We start from the raw sequence: 25,481 nt of genomic DNA on the forward strand, positions 1-25,481 counted from the left end.
TATGGCTGTACGCAGAGCAGATGGCCTCAGCATCAGAACAAAGACATAGCGAACGAGGCAGGCGTAATTCCAATGACTTCATTTCTGGAATATCTTAATCTACATCCTGCTAACAAGACAGTGGGCAATCTGTCATAAAAGCCTCAGACAGGAGGGGTTGGAAGTTGGAACAGGGTTTACCAGGGGGGTAACCCAGTCATTCATGGCTAACATTTCATGCAGGACAAAACAGGCTCCAGCACAAAGAGATCAGTGATAGTAGCTGGGACTGGAGCTGTTCCCTGCTTCCGCCATGACCAGACCGGCCATATGAACAGTGGTGGGAAAAATGTGAAGACTGCCATAAACCCTTGCTCCCTCTACTATGTTATCAGGCATTTAATGGAACGTACAGAGCTACAGTTTCCCACTGATCTGGCGCAGTGTAGATCTAGTTTTTTTGCGCAATGTCCTTCGGTGGAGCCATTATGAGACTGAGGGTGCAGGGCCTTTCTGGCTAGGTTTAATAGATTTTGGAGAATAAAAACACTCTTGTCCTTGTCAGCAGCAGCACATGATCTGCAAACACAAGTAACTCTGTATAGAGGTAGGCCGGGTTTCCTAATATAAAAAGGCTCCATAGAATATCTCCATGATCTGCGAATAATCAATTATAGATTGTAAATAGTGGAGCCACATAGGCCAATAGGCCATTTTCAGAGCTAATTATTTTTTCTGTTGATTATTTATAGTTTTTATGAATATTCCCACTGATTAAAAAAAGCTTTGATCACATTTATTTTTCCTTTAATGGTGATAGAGGAATCTACAATGCCCTTTGTACAAAGGCAGTCAAAAGCAGTAAATCTACAGTAAAAGTACAGCGTGGGAAGAAAATGCAATGTACCCTTTATGAGAGCACATTAATACTTCAAGATTAATAATACATATTTGTTTCAAAGTGAGAAAACAAAATCGGCAACTGATGTCATTGAAAGTTTATCTATCCTGTTGTTTTGATCAGGCCTTAGATGAGTCCCTGAACTGATGAAAAAGTGAAATAATGCATTTGTAACATGTACGGCTAGAATGTCAGACCACCACAGACTTGTGATGATCTGGCCCTGGCACAGTTGAGTGCATGTGCACATGCATGCGTGTATTACCTTTCGTGCTGCGTGGATGTCAAAGAATGGCTTGTTCCTGACACTGAAGGGCTCCTTTGTCTTGTCGATCTGTCCCGTCTTCATCTTCTCCATCCGAGGGGAGATGATCTCTTTCTCTATGCACAACAGCCGAATATTGAAATCACACTGACCGACCGGCTGACCCTGAAAGACAAAACAGACAAACAAATGAATCATCTTTGAACACAGTGTGAGGCTTTGCATTTCTATAATTCATTTGAGAAGGAACTAATGCAAAACCTGACTTGCTAATACAAAGGCAATCAAAGTAGGGCTAATATCTCCCCCACAGCTCAATGGTACAGTGAATACGAATGCATTTGGATGTTTTTACTTGGTTGATATTTTCAAACGAAATCCAATCTTTCATATCTTCCTCTCGATAGATTGGTCTAGATATGACAAGGTTACGAGCTGCCAATCCAGTGCCATGGCAACAGTGTACAGGTCTGAATAATCATGAGCTGAACTGAAGAGAGAGAAAGGGGGAGAGAGACAAAAAGACAGAGAGAAGATGAGACAGAGACAGAGAGAGAGATTGAGATTGTTGAGTTCTCTTGGGATAGCTACAGCCAGGGCCATCAAATAAAGAGCATCGCTAAGGCAGCTAGAAGCCACAGGTAATGAGTGTCTGTGTATTCAATCAACGTTTTAGTGAGGTCGCCATGCCAACGGGTCTCGTCTAATGTCCTCCACTCCTGTTTTTCACACAGAGCTTCTGAGAAGAGGATAGGTTCCCTTCAGACTGACAGCAGTATGTCTCCCAAACCTCAGGGGTCACAAATCTTCCGCTAGGCACTAAACGGTCAGTCCGTTCTCATCCGTTTGGTGCCTAATGAATATGACCCTGAACACGGACAGAAACAGGGATGGACTACACTACCTGAACTTGACAAATAAGTAACGCTTGTTTTTCGTTTTTCTTTGCACCCTAATGAATATGACCCAGGTCTATGGAGGTAAATCATTGACATAGCGATTTGAACGTATAGAATAATCTGTAGCTGTAAACACATTCTCCTACAGGTAACTTAATATTTGCAAGCAATAATTGCATCTGTACACCTGTGCATGTCAATTTCGCGCCCCTAGACTTTTGGCAGTGCTTAAAGCGCCCTATGTGACAAAAAGATTTGTAGACGTGCAAATAGAGATTTGCAAGCAAGGAGAGAGAGTGTGAGAGCAAGAGCTCTTGGAGGTGGGACCTCTTTCTTCTAACCAATCAGATGAGGTTAACACAGACCAGTATACTCTACACTGTTTGGTTGGTGACAGCTCACATGGGCTGTGTTGTCTGGCGCAAACACCTGCCACTCAAGACATGCATTACCAGGTTACCACTTGTGTCCATCAAAGCCCAGCTGTTAGAAATGCCATTCTTTTATGGCTAGTTAGCAAGCTTTTTTCTTCTGTAATATTGTTTTTGGAATCTATTGTCCAAGTCATTGTTATTAAGAGTTCGTACGTTGTAGTCTGATGCTAGCGCCGAAATCGATTAGGTTAAGTTATTTTGCAAACAATTTTGAAGCTAACTAGCTAGCTTGATTTTGTATGGAGCCATGTATGGAGCCATAGCTAGCTAGCACAATCATTAGAAAAGTAATCATTAATCTGCTAAAACCAAAAAACTGACATAAATTCCATGAATATTGATCAACCAGTTAGATCTGAAGTTTTAGTAGAAGCACGACTGAAGGTAGAAACTAATTTGTTTAGCTTTAGACATTGACTGCATTCTGTAGCTACTGCCCTTTGATTAATGCAAATCCACTCTTCAGGCTGCAATCCACTCCCAGTTAAACAGGGTCCGTTCAGGACTCCGTCAGCTCCACAATGCCCTGGGAGACGGGAAGGACATCCAGAACTCCCTGGCAAAAGTCAGCAATGCCTGGAGGCAAAGCATCAACATCATTAGGAACCAGAAGGATGTCAAATATGCAGGGATGCAACACAGTCAGCTAGCCTCAGCTGTGGAAAACGTATATATTAATAAATATATATTTTCAGGTATGTTCAGCTGCACCATTAAATGTCACTTGAATGGGAACTATTATTGATGGCTTGCATTGTATTTGATATGACAATGTACAGTTAATATATTGGCAGACACTCCGTTAGTGGCAGACACTCCGTTAATGATAGAGCAAGCCGAGGTGCTGGGGGGCCACCACAAGCCGAGGACCCTGGAGTGCTCATGGAATGACCTCATGTACAGTCGGTGCCGCTTGGGCAGCAAGATCATGCACAACATTAACCTCATGCGAAACTACTTTGGCAAGGTGCAGGGCCTGTCGGACGACCTGGCCAAGAATTTGTGGATAGTGCTTCAGCACGCCATGGGCAAGGCTGTAGGCAACAGTGAACAGTGACGCTGGTGCAGTGCATCTCCACAAATTACAACACCTTCGCAGGTTCTTCAAGCTCTGCTACAACACTGTCCACGAGGGTGCAGGAACTGGCTGCAGAGGACCTGACGGCCAACAAAATGTTGTCTCACATTAATTGGGTCCTCAATTAATACCTACAAAGGCAAGTCAGTACTGGGACTCATGTAGCATCAGTGATATCAGGGCACCAGTCCAAATCACAACTTTCGACCAATTTCGTGGTATTGAATTGGTTGTAGTTACAGTCTTGTCGCATCCCTGCAACTCCCGAACGGACTCGGGAGAGGCGGAGCCAGAGGCTGATTATCTTCCAGGTAGACACGGAGCCATTCATAGTCTTCCAGTTATAATATAAGTAAACCGTATCCCCGTTTGTCGTATCAGCATGAATTTCTTAAACAAATGGGGGAAAATAAGTGGTCTATAGATGGTACAGTAAGGTTACTTTCAGTGATGGAACATCAGGAATTTGGGCACTGGCAAGCTTTTTAGGCACAAAGTACCTCTGGCTAGCAGGCTAGCTTCACATCCATCCCTAGTTACTTTAGTGTGTATTTGTCCAGACCTGAGAATTTATTCTTGTCTGAGTAAGTACCACAGCAAGGGCTCTATTTGGCAAAAATTTCTGCGACATTGAAGGTCGCCGAGAACACAGCGGCCTCCATCATTCTTAAATGGAAGAAGTTTGGAACCACCAAGACTCTTCCTAGAGCTGGCCGCCTGCCAAACTGACCACGAGCACCATAACCTGCATAACCTGGAGGCCTAGGAGAGCCAGACAGCCCTTCAGTAAATTAATTAAGTAGCATCTCACGAGCTTTGGCTTGTGCGAGCAGGAACAGCATCTCCTTAATGCTGAGTGCCATGCTGAGACACATTGGGTCTACAGTCTTTGGTTAACTCAGACAGGGATCAAACTTCCAAAATTCTAATCTCAGCGCCGACACTAACCACAAGACCACAAAGTTGGTCACAGACAGCCCCTACCCCCTCTAAAAATGTCTTATTTGACCCTTCATTTAGGCCCATTCGACCCCTTGCTTTTCCGCTGCATATCGTCAGTGCGCTGCTGTAAGTCAAAAGTCTCCTACTGTGATTTCAACTTCAAACAAGTTTTTTAGGGCAATCGCTTAGCGAAAGTATCTTAATGCTTTCCGAGTTGTATACATTAGTGGAGGCTGGCCAGAGTTTGTTTCAGAAGTCTCCCATGCTACGATTCAGTAGTAGTTTCTTCTTCTAGTTTGATATCATAACACAGCTACTCTACTCCAATTCAGGTATAAATCATAATCAAGAGGTATATAGCGTTTGAAAGTATTAAAATTTAGACTGGTGCCCAGATATCACCGATATCAAGATTGTGTGCCTCCTCACCTGGGTCATCAATTAATACTTACAAAACTAAGTCTGTCCTCCCCTCTCTGTATAGGAACCTGTGTTTTGGTTAATCATGTCAGAATGACCTGGATTTTAACCTTTATTTTATGCCTTTTCCAGAAATGAGAATTAGTTTACAACCTAAGATTATAAAAATGAAAGAAATTGTGTGAGGATGGTGTTGGACCATCTGACACAAAAAGGGGGACAGTTTAATGAAAAGGAGTAATCTAGCATGCATTAACCTGAAAGAGTGGCTTAGTAGGCCAAGTCATATGAAATGGAGAGACAATAGAACATTTGGGCGTCTATAACAATAAGACACTGGAGTGTCCACTATAAAAAATAGGAAAAACCTTAATATCGAGCCTTGGGGGTCTTTGAAAACCTTATCTGATTGGTTAGAAGAAACAGGTTCCACCTCCAAGAGCTCCTTCTCTCCCTCTCTCCTTGCAAATCGCTGTTTGCACATCTACAAGGCTTTTGTCACGGTAGGGCACGAAAGCAATGCCAGTCTGAGCATGTAAAATTGACATGTGCAGGTGTACAGATGCAATTATTGCTCACAAATATTAAGTTACAACTTAGCCAACGCTATTACAACTACAAATCTATTCTAGACGCTCAAATCGTTATGTCAATGATTGTTCTCCATACAGGGCAGCCTAGTCAGCCCAGCCACTTCCCAGTCTGGCAGGGTGGAGGGAGCTGAGACTGACAGTTAGTAAAATAAGCACAGCACGTTAGTGTCTTCAATCATCGCTTCATACAGCAAGAAAGGCACTGATCTCAGTTCTTGTTCCGGGAAGTCAAATCCAAGTCAAGTCCATATTCAAATTTCAAAGCCCTTAGTTATTCATACAGCAAAGAGAACACAATCGCCGCCAAAATTCGGCAGCAAGAAAAGCGCACAGAGAATAATTTTCCCTAAAGTGAACGAAATAGAAGGAAAATAAATAATGAAGTAGTAATCAGATTAGAGCGCTGCAGAGTGACAATAGCATCCTTCATTTGCAATCCCGTGGCAGTCTTATCTGCTTGGATGTGCTTCATTAAAAACACCAACTACAGTCACTCATTAGCAGGAACGGACTGCTGGAGTGGCTGACAGGCAGGCTGATGAGCCTTAATTGCAGCACAGCCTATACATCATCTTCAACATTCACTATGATCATCCTCATGATCATAGACTAAGCCATTTACAGTATTCTACTTTCTTTGGACTTCTCATACGGCTTTGATGTAGCCTAGCCTACATGCAAACAGCATTGACACGGATTTTGGCTTTTCAGATCTTGCTGAAATTACACTCCAAGAAGCCAAATGAAAGAGAGAGAAAAGAAAGAAAGAAAAGAGACCCACAGAGAGAAAGAGAGAGAGAGACAGAAGCTTGCAGAGAAAGATTGTTGTGACATACTGTTCTCAGCAGGACTGAGAAATACTGAAATGCAAGCCTGAAGCCAGCCTGTAAGGTTGAAAAAGCTGCAGCACTTTAGCCTATACCCAACATAGTGCACTACTTTTGACCAGAGCCCTATGCCCTGGCGGAAATAGTGCACTAAATAGGGAGCCATTTGCAGGCCCAGACAAATGTTTGTGCCCCAGGGGAGCAGCTCAATGCTTAAAGTAAAAATGCACCCATTATCACTGCTATTTGGTTTTCTTGCGTCTCTGAGCGATGTTCTATCGATTCACTGGGTCATTTTATGTTTATCTGAGCTATTGCCGTTCAAGCAGGCAGAAATCCGGCCGGTATGAAGTAGCATTGCGATAAAGCTGCTCTTACTACACAAGTCAATAGGAATACGACTTTTAGATTGCAAAAACGTCTATAATACATGTCAGATTTCAATACTGGCCGATGTCATAACGACATTCCTACTATGTAACATTTGTAATTTAACAGAGGGTCTAACACACTTCTCCTATTTGTCTGCCTCTTCAGTCCAAGGGTGCATTGCATAGTGCTGTTGCGAATGTCAGACTGAACATGGTGAGATTGTAGACTCCTAAATTGACAGCGCAGTTTGTTTAGGCGATTTTATAACTAGCTACTACTGATATTGACTTTGATATTATTGTGTGCAGCTACGTTTAGACTTTGCATTGAAGGTTTTGTAGTCGACTTGAGCTGCAACAGATTTCGACAAGTTGCTACCAACCTTATTATAACAACAAAATTAAACATTTGTTCACAAATGTAAATTATAGGAATGAGTGGATTCTTCCTTTAGCACTTCATGTTCGGAAGATTTCACAAGAACAAGAACAAAACGCATGCGTGTAACAACTGGTTGACATTTAAAGCTTCTTACACCCTGTCAAGAAGAAAACTCTCTCTCTGCAAGCCAATCGGCCGTATGCGACGCTCGTGCATGTGACGTCATCATCTATTAAAGTGGCCACACAACACCGGGGGACTCAATCAATACATTATTAATCTATGGAAAACCATCAAGTAGTAAAAGAAAGGCTGTTACCTCAATATACTGACCAGGTGAATGCTACTGTACGATCCCTTATTGATGTCACCTGTTATATCCACTTCAAATCAGTGTAGATGAAGGGGAGAAGACCGGTAAAAGAAGGATTTTTAAGCCTTGAGAAAATTAAGACATGGATTGTGTATGTGTGCCATTCAGAGGGTGAATGGGCAAGACAAAAGATTTAAGTGCCTTTGAACGAATTTTGGTAGTAAGTGCACCGGTCTGAGTGTGTCAAGAACTGAAAATGCTGCTGATTTTTTCACGCTCAACAGTTTCCAGTGTGTATCAAGAATGGTCCACCAGCCAACTACACACAACTGTGGGAAGTATTGGAGTCAACATGGGCCAGCATCCCTGTGGACCGCTTTCGACTCTTCGTAGAGTCCATGCCCCAATGAATTGAGGCTGTTCTGAGGACAAAAGGGGTGCAACTCAACATTAGGAAGGTGTTCCTAATGGTTCGTTCACTCAGTGTATATTTGTATGCTGCACCATTATGTAAAGGCTATGCCTCTCGGGTGCTAGTAGGAATCATAGCCGAGTAGAACATCACTGGGTAGGGACTGAGGACCATCAACTGAAACTTCTATAAAACAGCTCAGGGAATAATACTTCACTTCTCAAAATGTGCTGCTGTGAGGGCTTATTACAGTGCTGTTTGATAAACATTTAGAGAATGAGACACTTCAGCAGCCGTATAACGCAGCCGCCTTGGTGACATGGTTCGCCTCCAACACTGAAATCTTCACACACAACCTCTAAAGACAATGAATGTGTCCCAAATGGCTCCCTATTCCCTATGTAGTGCACTACTTTGGTCCAGAGCTCATATGGTTCTGGTCGAAAGTAGTGCACTACGTAGGAAATATGGTGTCATTTGGGATGCAGCAACTCCCGCGCCTGCCTGCTAGGCTTCAGTAACTTTGGTTGGGCTTTGTGAAGACAAATATAATTACTGCTATTATGAATGGATGGTGGGCAGAGGGGATTATGTAAACACCCCGTGAGCGAAAAGCGAGAGTTTAGCTATTTTCTTTTAATAAGATTTATTGCATTTTGAATTCAAATGTATTATGCTCAGACTCAATGTGCAGAGAGAGAAAACTTTCCGATTACATTACAATTAAGAATGTTTAAACTACAGCAGCTTTCAGAATTATTTTTTTGGGGGGGGAAATTCACTCGAGGTCTTAACTTATGGTGCAATTTTGAAATTTGGTTGCGCATCAGCAGATTTTATCTTGTTATGACAGTCAATTAGCCCATGTCAGATAACTGTTTTTAGATTGACAACTCAGTCTAGCCATCAATTTTGTTGGGGGGGGGGGGGGGGGGGGGGGGGGGCTCTGACTGCATGTGTGGGTATGGATGTGTTTACGCAGGCCCGCGAGCTACCGCGGCCATTCATGAGGAGTTTAGATTGTTCTGGGCCACACCCTCATCAACGTTGCCCATCCCTGGGCTAGACTTTGGCTCGTTGAAGCAGTTCCTGCGCGTTTCACAACACAGCACACCGCGTCACTGGATGAACAGACAGAATTCAATCCAATTCACAGCAACTCAAAGCAGAGCGTAATGTTCCTGGAACGACAACTTGTATCAAAGCCAAACAATTTGACACTATCTGTGTGTGTCAGAGGGAAGAACAAGGTGGAAGTGTGTGAGACAGCTACAAATGATTAAAAACAGTTATTCTGGGCATGTGCAGTCCTCCAGACTGTTCAGGTACAGTTCACTGGGTACAGTTTGCCTGCTGCCAGAGGTAGTCTAGAGTAAGAAATACCACGTTTCTCCAACCTCGTTCTTACTTTTACGTTTTGATTTGCGCTCTTAAAATCGAAATTCAAAAGGAGGGCCCCTTTGAAAGTTTGAAAAGTGCATTCAAATTCACTTGACCCGGCAAAGTACAAACATCAATAGGAGTCAATTAACATAATTAATGCCATGGCATTTTGTTCATACAGCCAGAAAAGCCAAAAATTACACAAGGGACAGATTAAACAAAGCGTGACAAATATATGCACAAAGTTAAATAACCCAATGTAATTAATCCCGAGGGACACTAGAAAGCGTGCTATGGGATAAACGAGCTCTGCTCAAAAAAAAAAAAAAAAGCATATTTATATTAATCTCTCACAACCTATCAATTCAAACATTGTCTGACAAGATGAAAAGGCACCAAAAAAGGGGGAGCCGCTAAACAAGGTACTTTGGACAAGACGGACTATGAATCGATGCTAACGTCGCCGACCCACAAGGAGTTAGCTTTAGATGCTTGCTCCCAAGAGCTCCCCTCAGAACCCACTCAGAGCGACCTACTGGTCACTATAAACAAACTAAGCAAGAAGGTAGACATAAAGTTGGCTGCTATCTCAAAGAATATTGGGACTATGACCGGAGCTGTGAATGAAAGGTGCATGAGGTCGAGCAGACGATCACGAGGGCAGGCTACAGGACATTGAGAAACAGTGCAAACCGTTCAACTTAAAAACCAAAAAAAATTCCGCTGAAAACCTGCCTGGAAATGCTTAAATCGAATTCACGATAGCAGAACATCCAAACCTTTGGGAGACAGGTAGACACAGAGAAAGGGAGGCCCACTGAATTTGTAATTGGAGCTGATACCGGCCCTGCTGGGGAGTGAAAACTTCAAAACGCACATCCTGATCGACCGCACACACAGATCATCCGCACCAAAGCCAGCCAAGGGCGCGCCACCAATGCCATTCATCGCACGCCTGCAGATCCCCTCAACTATAAAGGAGCTAGGGTGTCCTTCTACCCAGATCTTACTTTGGAGGTGAGGAACAAACGGAAATATTATAATGAGCTGCGCAAGAAGGGCAGGGCAGCCAACATCCGATATGGATTCCTTTTCCCAGCCAGGTTCAAGGTGACAGTCGAGGGATCAACGCGCTTGTTTGACACTCCAAAAGAAGCCAAACTGTTATTGGCAAAGCAAGCTCCCTGGCTGAGGAACCAAACCTGTGTCAGACGGCTAAATGGCCAAATACAGGCCAGTACGGTGTTTGAATTTATTGCCGATGCTCATTACAATGAACATTAGAACTTATGATTGGTGAGATGTTATCGTTTATAATATTGTTTAGCCAATCATGTTTTAGTCCCACTCATCACCTACGTGAGAGTTAAGATATATCTATAGATGCAGAGTTAACTTAGGTTATGTCTAGTCACCATAAGGTTTGTGTGTTAGTCAAGGTGTGCTTTGCTGGAGGAAGTCACTCGGTAATCAAATCTAATTTAACCAAGGTTGGGGGGAGGGGGTTGGGATCTGTGTTTTATATTTAGTTTCAGTACAGGTGGTATGATAAGTTCCAGGATGACGGGACGTTTTTGGTTTTATGACAGCAACAATTTGTTCTAAAACAAGTAATGGCACATAGTGACCGGGCACAGAGTAGGCCTAGTGGAATAAAGATAGTACGTTGGAACTGTAATGGCTTAGGTCAGTTGGTTGAAAGAGCTAAGGCTTTCTCCCCCATCTTAAATCACTGGCCGGTGACATGGTGTTTCTTCAGGAAACTCATTAAAAATGCATGGCTCGGACCAAACTACACGTCGGCTGGATTGGTCAGATATACCAGTCTAATTCTGATGCAAAAGCGAGAGGGTAGCAATCCTGATATGGAAAAACATTCCTTTTATTTACTCATCCTTGATTTCAGATCTTAATGTCAGTATATTATTGTGGTTGGTACACTGAATTGGACACCGATAACCTTGGTTAATTTATATGGTCACAATTTCGATGATCCATTATTTTTCCAAAAGGGTATTTATGGCCAAAACAAATATATTGGATACAAATGTTATTGTGGGTGGCGACTTCGACTGTATTTTGGATCCTCTTTTAGATAAACAGCTATCAAGGTCAACAATCAAATGCCAGTGTTTGTCTAAATACAATGACAAACCTTAACATTGCCGATATTTGGAGACCGATGCATCCAACGGATAGGGATTACTCTTTCTTTTTGCCAGTTCATAAGTCATATTTCAGAATTGAGCACTTTTTTTGTTGTTGCTGCGGCCGTTACATTTCACCTGATTCTAAAATCACAGGCCATTCTCCACTCTCCATGGTGTTGAAACTGGACAATATGTCTGCAGGTCGGTGACTGTGGCGCTAAGATGCTTACCTGTTGAATGATGGGGCTTTCTGTCAGTATTTGAAGGAGCAGATTACTTATTTTCCCTTTGAGCTAACACGGGGATGTTGATGACTATCTTTTGGGAATCTCTCAAAGCTGTGATTAGAGGACACATTATTTCATATACATTGGAGAGGAAGAAACACGCCAATACTAGGCTGAAAGAAATCGAACAAGAGTTAGGGGAGCAGCAATTCCTCGAATTAAGTCCTTGAGAAGATCAAAGTGTCGAATTATGAGTACAATAGCATCCTTTAGAAATAGTAAGCCTATTTACTTGATAGAATGAAACAAATATATTTTGAACTGGGTGACAAACCGCATAAATTATTTGCAAGGCAGCTAAGGCATACACAAGCAATTCAAGCTATTCATAAAATGAAAGACAGGAATGGTAAAATTGTAACAGATCTCGGGAAACCAATAAATGCTTTGCACAGTTTTACTCAGAGCTAAATCAATCAAAATGTGATCCTGCTGAGCCACAAATTATTAAGTGCTTTCTCACCAAATTTGAACTTCCTAAATTAGACAGGGGGTCAGCAGTTGTGCTCGATGCCTTGATATCTCCTCTAAAGTTTAGTGCAGCGATGGCACAATATTCCAAACAACAAGGCTCCCAGGCCTGATGGATAAATAATAAAATGGTATTAGTACTGTGCCAGACTAGCTCTGCTTCTGTTGCAAATGTCCCACAAACATTGTATGAGAATACTATAGGTCTGATCATTGAAAAAAAGAGTGGCCACTGAGATGTTGTCTCATCTCTGTGGCCGCTATATAAGGTGTTGACAAAAATATATTGGCAAAGCGTTTTAAATAACATATTTCTGATATTATACACCCCGACAACAGGTTATCCCAGGCCGACACAGTGGGGTCCGGAAATATTGGATCCCTTGATAAAGATGAGCAAAAACGACTGAATAAAATAATACAAATACTGAGCTATAATTGTATGCTCAAAACATACAAAATATTATTTTAAACTAATACTATTGCTCAAAAGAAAGACATTTTGTTTAACAAGTAAATAATAAAAAATATCGGATCCACTGTTTTCAATCCCGTTGCGAGGATAACGACAGACTTTTCCTAAAATGGTTTACGTGATTGGAGAACACATTGGGAGGGATCTTAAACCAGCGATTCTCAAATGGTGGGTTGCGACCCAAATTTGAGTCCTCGGATATGTCATGAATTCTTCTACGAACATTTGTGAAGATTAGTATTGTATATATATATTTTTTTGTTTTGAAACACTACTGCTACACACAGGCATGCAGTGCATTGCTTATTGTTGCTGGCATTACACATACAGTATGTCCGAGATAGCTACATTCGGACTCAGAGCTTTCACGCCACACGCACTAATCCAATAATGAGAGCGTTCTTGAGGACAGAACGTGCCAGACCACAGAGCGCATAGCAAATGACTACTATAACCTGCAGCTGGATGAATCCACAGATGTGGCAAACCATGCCATTCTCATGGCGTACCTGAGACATGTATGGGAAGAGGACTTCCAGGAATCATTTGATTAGTGCAGATTTGCCCACCGCCACAACTGAAATCCTCAATACACTGGACCTATATCTGGGAAGTACTGTCCGTAGAGCTCCGAGACAGGATTGTAATCGAGGCACAGGTCTGGGGAAGGGAACAAAAACATTTGTGCAGCATTGAAGGTCCGAGAACACAGTGGCCTCCATCATTCTTAAATGGAAGAAGTTTGGAACCACCAAGACTGAGCAATCAGGGGAGAAGGGCCTTGGTCAGGGAAGTGACCAAGAACCCGATGGTCACTCTGACAGAGCTCTAGAGTTCCTCTGTGGAGATGGGAGAACATTCCGGAAGGACAACCCATCCACCAAATCAGGCCTTTATGGTACAGTGGCCAGACGGAAGCCACTCCTCAGTAAAAGGCACGACAGGCCTGCTTGGAGTTGGCCAAAAGGCACCTAAAGCACTCTCAGGCCATGAGAAATAAGACTCACTGGTCTGATGAAACCATGATTGAACTCTTTGGCCTAAATGCCAAGCCTCACGTCTGGAGAAAAGATGGCACCCTCCCTACGGTGAAGCATGGTGGTGGCAGCATCAGGCAGTGGGGATGTTTTTCAAAATTTGTTCTTGACTGACTTGCCTAGTTAAATAAAAAAGAAATAAAAATACCCTGAGTTGTTCTGAACAGCGGCACAAGCACCTGAATGGCATCATGACCCCTTTCTATGTGCACCAAAATGTCCCTGAAATGCATTGTGAAAGCCTAAGACTTTAATATTGTATGTTATAACTTAGCTAGTCATGTTGGCCATACAACAGGCTTTCAAATTATGCCCACCCGACCCAGATTGCAAATTTATAATAGACCGTTGTTGGATTGCGTAAACAACAACAGTAATTGTGTTGCAGGGTTGTGGTCCAAACAAAAAAAACAAGCATGCTTGCTCTAGTTCCTCAACAGCACAGCTAGGAGATCTCAAGAAAGCACGTTACAGTTGAAGACTCTTCTTTCAGTCATAAAACTGGTACCAGTCAAGAGTTGACACCTACTCATTCAAGGATTTTTCTATATTTTACATCAAAACTATCAAACAACCCATATGGAATCACGTAGTAACCCAAAAAAGTGTTAAATTCAAATATATTTTATATTTGAGAATATTCAAAGTAGCCACCCTTTGCCTTGACAGCTTTGCACACTCTTGGCATTCTCTCAACCAGCTTCATTGAGGTAGATTTCAATTTCAATTCACTTCTCTGGGGTATGTGGGACGCTAACGTCCCACTTGGCCAAAAGCCAGTAAAAATGCAGAGTGCCAAATTCAAATAAATTACTATAAAAATCCAACTTTCATTAAATCAATCATGAAAGATACCAAATTAAAGCTACACTGGTTGTAAATCCAGCCAAAATGTCTGATTTCAAAAAGGATTTATGGCGAAAGCACACCAAACGATTATGTTAGGTCAGTACATAGCCACAGAAAAACACAGCCATTTTTCCAGCCAAAGAGAGGAGTAACAAAAAGCAGAAATAGAGATAAAAATAATCACTAACCTTTGATGCTCTTCATCAGATGACACTCATAGGACTTCATGTTACACAATACATGTATGTTTTGTTCGGTAAAGTTCATATTTATATCCAAAAATCTGAGTTTAGGCGGGGCGCTACTGTCTCACTTGGCCAAAAGCCAGAGAAAATGCAGAGCGCCATATTCAAATAAATTACTATAAAAATCTAACTTTCATTAAATCAATCATGAAAGATACCAAATTAAAGCTACACTGGTTGTAAATCCAGCCAAAATGTCAGAATTCAAATAGCATCATTTGCTTCCGCGGAAAAGCCTATTATCTGATTTAGAACCATTGTAAACAAAGAGATAAGCATATTTCAACCCTGCAGGCGCGACACAAAACGCAGAAATAAAAATATAATTCATGCCTTACCTTTGACGAGCTTCTGTTGTTGGCACTCCAATATGTCCCATAAACATCACAAATGGTCCCTTTGCTCGATTAATTCCGTCGATATATATCAAAAATGTCCATTTATTTGGCGCGTTTGATCCAGAAAAACACCGGTTCCAACTCGTGAAACATGACTACAAAATATCTCAAAAGTTACCTGTAAACTTTGCCAAAACATTTCAAACTACTTTTGTAATACAACCTTAGGTATTTTTTAACGTAAATAATCAATAAAATTGAAGACGGGATGATCTGTGTTCAATACAGGATTAAAACATTCTGTAGCATGGTTTCTGGTCACGCGCCTCTATATAACAATACACAACAAGTGACCCTGATTCAAAATGGCCGTACTTCTTCATTACAAAAAGGAAAAACCCTCAACTAATTTCTAAAGACTGTTGACATCCAGTGGAAGCGGTAGGAACTGCAAAAAGGTAAATTAGAAATCTGTATTCCCAATGAAAATCCATTGAAAAGAGAATGACCTCAAAAAAAAAATCTGAATGGTTTGTCCTCAGGGTTTCGCCTGCTAAATAAGTTGTGTTATACACAGACATGATTCAAACAGTTTTAGAAACTTCAGAGTGTTTTCTATTCAAATCTACTAACATTATGCATATCTTATCTTCTGGGGATGAGTAGCTGGCAGTTGAATTTGGGTATGCTTTTCATCCAAACCTGAAAATGCTGCCCCCTATCCTAGAGAAGTTAAACAGGTGTGCCTTCTTAAAAGTTAATTTGTGGAATTTCTTTCCTTCTTAATGCGTTTGAGTCAATCAGTTGTGTTGTGACAAAGCAAAGAGAAACGACAGTCCATCATTACTTTAAAGACATGAAGGTCAGTCAATCCGGAAAATGTCAAGAACTTTGAAAGTTTCTTCAAGTGCAGTCGCAAAAACCATCAAGCGCTATGATGAAACTGGCTCTCATGAGGACCGCCACAGGAAAGGAAGACCCAAAGTAACCTCTTTCTGCAGAGGAAAAGTTCATTAGAGTTACCAGCCTCAAAATTCAGCAATTAACTGCACTTCAGATTGCAGCCCAAATAAATGCTTCAGAGTTCAATTAACAGACACATCAACATCAACTGTTCAGAGGAGACTTCGTGAAATCAGGCCTTCATGGTCGAATTACTGCAAAGAAAACACTACTAAATGGACACCAATAAGAAGAAGAACCTTGCTTGGGCCAAGAAACAATGCAATGGACATTAGACCAGTAGAAATCTGTCCTTTGGTCTGATGAGTCCAAATTTTTGAGTTTTGGTTCCAACCGCCGTGTCTTTGTGAGACGCAGAGTAGTGAACGGATGACCTCCGCATATGTGGTTCCCACCTGGAAGCATGGAAGAGGAGGTGTGATGGTGCTATGCTGGGGACACTCTCTTAATTTATTTAGAATTCAAGGCACACTTAACCAGCATGGCTACCACAGAATTCTGCAGCGATACACCATCCCATCTGGTTTTCGCTTAGTGGGACTACCATTTGTTTTTCAAAAAGGACAATGACCCAAAACACACCTCCAGGCTGTGTAAGGGCTATTTGACCAAGAAGGAGAGTGATTGAGTGCTGCATTAGATGACCTGGCCTCCACAAATCACCCGACCTCATCCCAATTGAAATGGTTTGGGATGAGTTGGACCGCAGAGTGAGGGAAAAGCAGCCAAACAAGTGCTCAGCATGTGGGAACTCCTTCAAGACTGTTGGAAAAGCATTCCAGGTGAAGCCCAAGAGTGTGCAAAGCTGTCATCAAGGCAAAGGGTGGCTACTTTGAAGAATCTCAAATATAAAATATATTTTTTAATACTTTTTTGGATAGTACATGATCCCATATGTGTTATTTCATAGTTTTGAGGTCTTCACTATTATTCTACAATGTAGAAAATAGTAAAAATTTCTAAACTTTTGACTGGTACCGTATATATATATATAAAACTTAACTCATATATAAAACTTAACTCATATATATATATATATATATATATGAGTTGAGTTAAGTTTTGTTTGGGCCTCCAAATGTGTGATTCTATTCAACACTACAGTAAATGTTCATATCTCTGTCTTTTTGAATTGGAAAATTATAAAAGAGATTATATATGTTTTTAATTTGTAACAAGAGTCTCGGGACCTGTCCCATAAAAAAACAAATTAATTAATTCATTCATAATTAAAAAAAAATAAAAATGTATTAATCCCACAAAAGAATGTATCATATAGCCTCAGTACACTGAATTCATGAGATAGGACTGGATACAATGAAGGACATATGCTTTGTGTGCGGAAAAGGGAAAGCCTGTTGAGAATAAAAGTTATATCAGACAAGCCACAATCAAGTGCATTATAGACGAGCTCTTAGCGAGCAATTCAACCGAGGGACTTGGAAGGAATCTATACATACACTGACATAAAATCTTTAACATGCACCAGGGAAGTGCACCACCCCAAATTAAGATGTCTTCAAAACAAAAAGTGAGGAGCGGGAATACGGCCATTTATGGAAAATTCAGAGAAACGGCAACAACAACAACAGACTCGGTCTGAACTTTGCTACTCTCTTGGCTAATCTGGGATGAAACGCATTAAAATGGTGTGAGTCGTGACCTGTTGTCGCTAGCAGCGTAATGATTAAGTTCCCAATGGGACCTCACCAGTGTTTTACAGTTGTTGTGGGCTCTGAAGCACTATAAAACAGTCAGAGAAAGGCAACTACGTCATAAAAGCATTTTAGATTTCCAATGAACTCCGGGGAGTAGGGACAGTTACAGCTGTGTATTCACTAGGGCTGTCCCTACAAATACATTTTGGTTGACAGAGCCATCTGTTCTTTCGACCAATTGATTGGGTGAAATTTTAAAACATATTTTTCCATATATAGACACATCCTATGTGTTTTAATCAAATTTCAACTATGTGCACTGAGCTTGTCTGATGCTTTAAGCAAACTGTTTGATGAAATAATTAACCCACAGATGACAAGAGGGAGCCTGAGCGCAATTGATTTAATTGTGCTGGGCCTGGCTCAGACTTGCTGCTTTGTGTAAAAATAAAACAGCGAGTGACTGTGTGACTAGAACCCATTGTCGCTCTGTCCTCCCTGCTGCAGCGACCACCACAGAACATCAGTGTGTATTGCGCTGTCTGTTGCTGAAGCTGCAACAAAACTACAGCCATTTCTGACTAAAAAGTTGTTACCAAAATCCCTCGTTTAGGAAAAACATTCCCTATTCCCTCAACTCTTGCTCTCTTTAGGTGATTATCGTATTTCGTCGTCTATCGTAGTCCACACTGCTATCTGCCCAGCAGCTAGCCAACGTCCACCGTCTACCGAATAGTAGTATAACTTTTCATTACATTTCATTATAGTACAACGGTCTGATTTTCATTTTCATTACAGTACAACGGTTTGATTTGTTTGATCTTAGCTAGCTACATAGCCGTCTTTGTATCAAACATAATTGTGTAGTTTCGAGGTTCGCTAGCCAGCTATTTTCGTCCTAACGTAACGCAACGTAGCCAACACTGCTAGCTAGCCAGCTTGCCACCGAATAGCAGCATTGTAGAAACGAGTGCATTACAACGGAACGACTTGATCAGTGTAGTGTTAGCTGGCTACACAGTTGTCTTTGCTATCTTTGATTTGTTTGATCTTAGCTAGCTACTTAGCTGGCTACATAGCCGTCTTTGTATCAAAGATAATTGTGTAGTTATCGAGGTTCACTGAGGTTCGCTAGCCAGGTATTCTCGTCCTAACGTAACGTAACGTAGTCAACCCTGCTAGCTAGCCAGCTAGCCACCGATTAGCAGCACTGTAGAAACGATTACATTACAACGGAACGACTTGATTTGTGTAGTGTTAGCTAGCTACATAGTTTTCTTTGCTATCTTTGTATCTAAGATAATTGTGTAGCTTTGAGTAATTATCGGTTAGCTAGCCAGCTATTTTCGCCTGCCGCGCTGCCGTCCTCCTACCTAGCCAACACTGCTAGCTAACACTGCTAGCTAGCCAACTTCTACCGAATAGCAGCACTGTAGAAACTTACATTACAACGGAACGACTTGATTAGCGTAGTGTTAGCTAGTTGTCTTTGCTGTCCTTGTATCCATGATAATTGTGTAGTTTAGAGAAATTTAGAGAAATTGTCGAGGTCACCTAGCCAGCTTCACTTTCAACAACGCAGCCACTGCTAGCCAGGCTACTTCACCAGCCAGCAGTACTATATCATTTTAGTCAATCAGATCAGATTTTTTTGCAACGTAAGCTTAACTTTCTGAACATTCGAGACGTGTAGCCCACTTGTCATTCTAATCTCCTTTGCTTTAGCGTAGCCTCTTCTGTAGCCTGTCAACTATGTGTCTGTCTATCCCTGTTCTCTCCTCTCTGCACAGACCATACAAACGCTTCACACCGCGTGGCCGCGCCCACCCTAACCTGGTGGTCCCAGCCCGCACGACCCACGTGGAGTTCCAGGTCTCCGGTAGCCTCTGGAACTGCCGATCCGCGGCCAACAAGGCAGAGCTCATCTCAGCCTATTCGTCCCTCCAGTCCCTCGACTTCTTGGCACTGACGGAAACATGGCTCACCACAGATAACACTGCTACTCCTACTGCTCTCTCTTCGTCTGCCCACGTGTTCTCGCACACCCCGAGAGCTTCTGGTCAGCGGGGTGGTGGCACCGGGATCCTCATCTCTCCCAAGTGGTCATTCTCTCTTTCTCCCCTTACCCATCTGTCTATCGCCTCCTTTGAATTCCATGCTGTCACAGTTACCAGCCCTTTCAAGCTTAACATCCTTATCATTTATCGCCCTCCAGGTTCCCTTGGAGAGTTCATCAATGAGCTTGATGCCTTGATAAGCTCCTTTCCTGAGGACGGCTCACCTCTCACAGTTCTGGGTGACTTTAACCTCCCCATGTCTACCTTTGACTCATTCCTCTCTGCCTCCTTCTTTCCACTCCTCTCCTCTTTTGACCTCACCCTCTCACCTTCCCCCCCTACTCACAAGGCAGGCAATACGCTTGACCTCATCTTTACTAGATGCTGTTCTTCCACTAACCTCATTGCAACTCCCCTCCAAGTCTCCGACCACTACCTTGTATCCTTTTCCCTCTCGCTCTCATCCAACACTTCCCACACTGCCCCTACTCGGATGGTATCGCGCCGTCCCAACCTTCGCTCTCTCTCCCCCGCTACTCTCTCCTCTTCCATCCTATCATCTCTTCCCTCTGCCCAAACCTTCTCCAACCTATCTCCTGATTCTGCCTCCTCAACCCTCCTCTCCTCCCTTTCTGCATCCTTTGACTCTCTATGTCCCCTATCCTCCAGGCCGGCTCGGTCCTCCCCTCCCGCTCCGTGGCTCGACGACTCATTGCGAGCTCACAGAACAGGGCTCCGGGCAGCCGAGCGGAACTGGAGGAAAACTCGCCTCCCTGCGGACCTGGCATCCTTTCACTCCCTCCTCTCTACATTTTCCTCTTCTGTCTCTGCTGCTAAAGCCACTTTCTACCACTCTAAATTCCAAGCATCTGCCTCTAACCCTAGGAAGCTCTTTGCCACCTTCTCCTCCCTCCTGAATCCTCCTCCCCCTCCCCCCCTCCTCCTCCCTCTCTGCAGACGACTTCGTCAACCATTTTGAAAAGAAGGTCGACGACATCCGATCCTCGTTTGCTAAGTCAAACGACACCGCTGGTTCTGCTCACACTGCCCTACCCTGTGCTTTGACCTCTTTCTCCCCTCTCTCTCCAGATGAAATCTCGCGTCTTGTGACGACCGGCCGCCCAACAACCTGCCCACTTGACCCTATCCCCTCCTCTCTTCTCCAGACCATTTCCGGAGACCTTCTCCCTTACCTCACCTCGCTCATCAACTCATCCTTGACCGCTGGCTACGTCCCTTCCGTCTTCAAGAGAGCGAGAGTTGCACCCCTTCTGAAAAAACCTACACTCGATCCCTCCGATGTCAACAACTACAGACCAGTATCCCTTCTTTCTTTTCTCTCCAAAACTCTTGAACGTGCCGTCCTTGGCCAGCTCTCCTGCTATCTCTCTCAGAATGACCTTCTTGATCCAAATCAGTCAGGTTTCAAGACTAGTCATTCAACTGAGACTGCTCTTCTCTGTATCACGGAGGCACTCCGCACTGCTAAAGCTAACTCTCTCTCCTCTGCTCTCATCCTTCTAGACCTATCGGCTGCCTTCGATACTGTGAACCATCAGATCCTCCTCTCCACCCTCCCCGAGTTGGGCATCTCCGGCGCGGCCCACGCTTGGATTGCGTCCTACCTGACAGGTCGCTCCTACCAGGTGGCGTGGCGAGAATCTGTCTCCTCACCACGCGCTCTCACCACTGGTGTCCCCCAGGGCTCTGTTCTAGGCCCTCTCCTATTCTCGCTATACACCAAGTCACTTGGCTCTGTCATAACCTCACATGGTCTCTCCTATCATTGCTATGCAGACGACACACAATTAATCTTCTCCTTTCCCCCTTCTGATGACCAGGTGGCGAATCGCATCTCTGCATGCCTGGCAGACATATCAGTGTGGATGACGGATCACCACCTCAAGCTGAACCTCGGCAAGACGGAGCTGCTCTTCCTCCCGGGGAAGGACTGCCCGTTCCATGATCTCGCCATCACGGTTGACAACTCCATTGTGTCCTCCTCCCAGAGCGCTAAGAACCTTGGCGTGATCCTGGACAACACCCTGTCGTTCTCAACTAACATCAAGGCGGTGGCCCGTTCCTGTAGGTTCATGCTCTACAACATCCGCAGAGTACGACCCTGCCTCACACAGGAAGCGGCGCAGGTCCTAATCCAGGCACTTGTCATCTCCCGTCTGGATTACTGCAACTCGCTGTTGGCTGGGCTCCCTGCCTGTGCCATTAAACCCCTACAACTCATCCAGAACGCCGCAGCCCGTCTGGTGTTCAACCTTCCCAAGTTCTCTCACGTCACCCCGCTCCTCCGCTCTCTCCACTGGCTTCCAGTTGAAGCTCGCATCCGCTACAAGACCATGGTGCTTGCCTACGGAGCTGTGAGGGGAACGGCACCTCAGTACCTTCAGGCTCTGATCAGGCCCTACACCCAAACAAGGGCACTGCGTTCATCCACCTCTGGCCGGCTCGCCTCCCTACCACTGAGGAAGTACAGTTCCCGCTCAGCCCAGTCAAAACTGTTCGCTGCTCTGGCACCCCAATGGTGGAACAAACTCCCTCACGACGCCAGGACAGCGGAGTCAATCACCACCTTCCGGAGACACCTGAAACCCCACCTCTTCAAGGAATACCTAGGATAGGATAAAGCAATCCTTCTGCCCCCCCCCTTAAAAGATTTAGATGCACTATTGTAAAGTGGCTGTTCCACTGGATGTCATAAGGTGAATGCACCAATTTGTAAGTCGCTCTGGATAAGAGCGTCTGCTAAATGACTTAAATGTAAATGTAAATGTGACACATGTATGCATGTGACCAATAGGGCCTGACCTATGGCACATCATAATCACATCAGTAAATTGGTTATAACAAACTCTGAACACCGTAACACGTGACAGCAAAATGGATGCAGAGGACGTGACAAATAACCTTGAGACGGGGGAATGTTTACTGGTTGCGCTGGAGGTAAAAGGGGACATCAGATGTGTGGAATAAATGTGACTATTTGAAAAATTCTGGAGAGCAAGAAAAAGGTCAGGAGCAAGCGATGCGAGCATATTATGTGTGCCAAACATGTGTTGTAAAATTACAACACAATTTTTCTGACCGTTTGGAAAAATGTGAAAAACACAAAATAAATTATAAGCGTACCAGAGAGTGTTGTAAAGTTTTTTTTGTAAAGCCTTTATTACAGCAAAGACCAAAAACAGTCGCATTCATTCGTGAATGCAATTTCTGAAATAGAACGTTTTAGGCCTATTGTTTACGCTAATTATTCAATGGTCGCGTATTAAATAATCAGAATAATAATAACAATAAGGAGATCAAGGAAAAAGGAGGGTTATTATTATTATAAATATAATTTCTGACAATTTGGAAGAGGTTAAACAAAACTAAATACATTATAAATACCAGAGGCTGGTCTAACAACAACAACAACAAGTATAAAGCCTTTGTTACAACATAGCAAAGATTAAAAACAGCCAAATTCAGGAAACCGTTTATCCGACATGTGGTTGCATGAGGCTTGTTGCTCACGGAATCAGTAGGCTATTAAAACACTCAAACAGGATCTGTCTTATTTCTGTAGATATGATCATTTATAAAGCCAGGCACATTTAACAGTTAGGCTATTGATTAGACTAGGGATGCACGATATATCGGGGAACATATCGGAACCGGCAGATATTTGCTAAACATGCCAACATCGGTATAGGCCGATGTTTAGATTAACGCCCGATGTGCAAAACCGTTGTCAAAGCTGATTTGCAAACCTATTTAATGCAGGTACATGACGTAATGACGCTACGTAAAATGTTAAGTTATAAGTGCAACACAGCATTCCTAACCTAGCCCACACAATGTCTGCTGTGTGGATCGAGCAGTCAACAAGTCGAGCTGTCATTTGAAAGATGAAGAAAATTTCAGCAACTCAAAAGGCGAAATCCATTAAAACCAAGATAATGGAATTCATTGCCCTTGACAATGAATTTCTCTCTGTCGTGGGTGATGTTGGCTTTCGCCGACTGGTCGAGCACCGGTACACACCACCAAGTGCGCTATTTTTCAGCCCTACCGGAGTTACACAGTAATAGCGTCACTGCTGTTAGCTTCATGACATTCATACTATGGAACGCCGTTTGGGTCTTTGCGTGTCAGAAAAGATACAGCACTGTCAAAGCTGTACAAAAAAGTCAGCAAACAAGCAAACACCGGCCACGAACGATGTGTTTACAATACCGGGTTGGTAATAAAGCATAATTTGTTCGACCGCAACTTCTGGGGTAGCTAACCTTAGCTTGGTACCCAGCCTGAAAACAAACAGCCTGAAAACAATGATCAGTAGAACCTGCAGTCATTTTCATTATTCTTAGCAATTATTTAGGAATCCTTGTGAGTAAGTATTAGCTAGGTTGCCACTTGTTGTTCGCCTATTGAAATTGAACTTCAGTTCATGAAAATAAATAGCTAGTCGGCAACTTAACCCGGTTGCCCAAAGCTAACATTATAAGCAGCCAGCTAACTTCATCTGGCTAGTGAGGCTCGACCGCACCGGTCGGTTATGTGTTGTGAAGCTAGCCACAATAAGGATTAGGCACAACAGTGGTATTTGCAGTTAGCCTTCAAAATAAAAGTGTCATTGACAGTAATGCAAATGAGTTTTTTTTTTAATCGAGTTTTTCTTTTGGCAAGGAAAATATCAGATATCGGTGCATCACTAGATTAGACCTAATTAAGTTGGGGTTTCCTCTCTCCTCACTTTTCTTAGACAATTAAGGCAACGGCTGTTTTCTCGTCTCCTAACTCCGCTGCTGCCTCCGCCGCATAGTTCTCAACACCAATATGCTGGTTAACTTTGCTATTATGTACAAAGCAACAGTGCACTGATATGTTTCAGAACTGCAGACAGTGACCAACATGGGAATAAGCGCCTTTCTTATAAAAAAATATATTTTTGCTGCACCATTGATCTTATATAATATAACCATATACAATTTCAGCAGCAAATGTCTTAGACTGATGGACTGTACCATCCCCACTGCCTCCACAATAGCACAGTCCACTCAGACCAGTGTCTTGTAGTATTCACAAACTCTATGGGGAGACTGTTGTGATGTCATTGATCACGGCAAAGACCACACTCCCTGCATTGGAAATCCCCATGGTCAAAACTTACACCATAGCAGTGTGGCCCTAGGCTGGTGTGCAGCAGAGCAGAGCCAGTCTGGAAGTAAGGCTCTAACGCTCCAAGGTGACTGCAGGGGAGCACACAAACGCACGAACAGACAGACCCAGACACACGCACAGAAGCCTCTGGGTAACAGGAGGTACGGCAAGGCTTAACACGCATGCAGAACAGTTACCTCAGCAGGCAAGACACAGTAATAAGGACTACCGGGCCAATATCAACGGTATCACTCTGAGATCATTTTTTCTATCACACCTAATGGCACACCTGACCTCAATAGGGGTACATCTGTGCATAATGTTAACTGCATAAGTCACTTGGCCACTGGCTGTTTAACTTCAATTTAATGTCTTCCATTAGAAAATCAATTAAGCATCAACAGTGATGAGCTGTCAGGAAATGAAAAATATTAAATATGGAGATGAATCTACTGTGACATTTCATCTTTATCATGACACGGCTCTTGGATTCCTCCCCACTGGTGGCTGACAGTGAGTGGCAGGGTTTAACTCTGGGGTTGACAGACAGGACCTTTCCAGGAAAACTTAAAAAAAAAAATGTATTTAAAAA

General features: G+C 43.1%; 1 protein-coding gene across 1 annotated transcript in view; it reads right to left on the minus strand.

Annotated features, from left to right (window-relative positions):
- The window catches only part of rngtt (RNA guanylyltransferase and 5'-phosphatase), a 158,841-nt gene that overhangs the window by 88,032 nt on the left and 45,328 nt on the right, over nucleotides 1-25,481 (minus strand). The window contains exon 12 of the mRNA XM_055884583.1: nucleotides 1,146-1,310. Within this exon, the coding sequence (XP_055740558.1) occupies nucleotides 1,146-1,310 (165 nt within the window). The remainder of the gene's footprint in view (nucleotides 1-1,145; nucleotides 1,311-25,481) is intronic.

The sequence above is a fragment of the Salvelinus fontinalis genome, chromosome 27, assembly GCF_029448725.1.
Source record: "Salvelinus fontinalis isolate EN_2023a chromosome 27, ASM2944872v1, whole genome shotgun sequence".
NCBI classification, from domain to species: Eukaryota; Metazoa; Chordata; class Actinopteri; order Salmoniformes; family Salmonidae; genus Salvelinus; species Salvelinus fontinalis.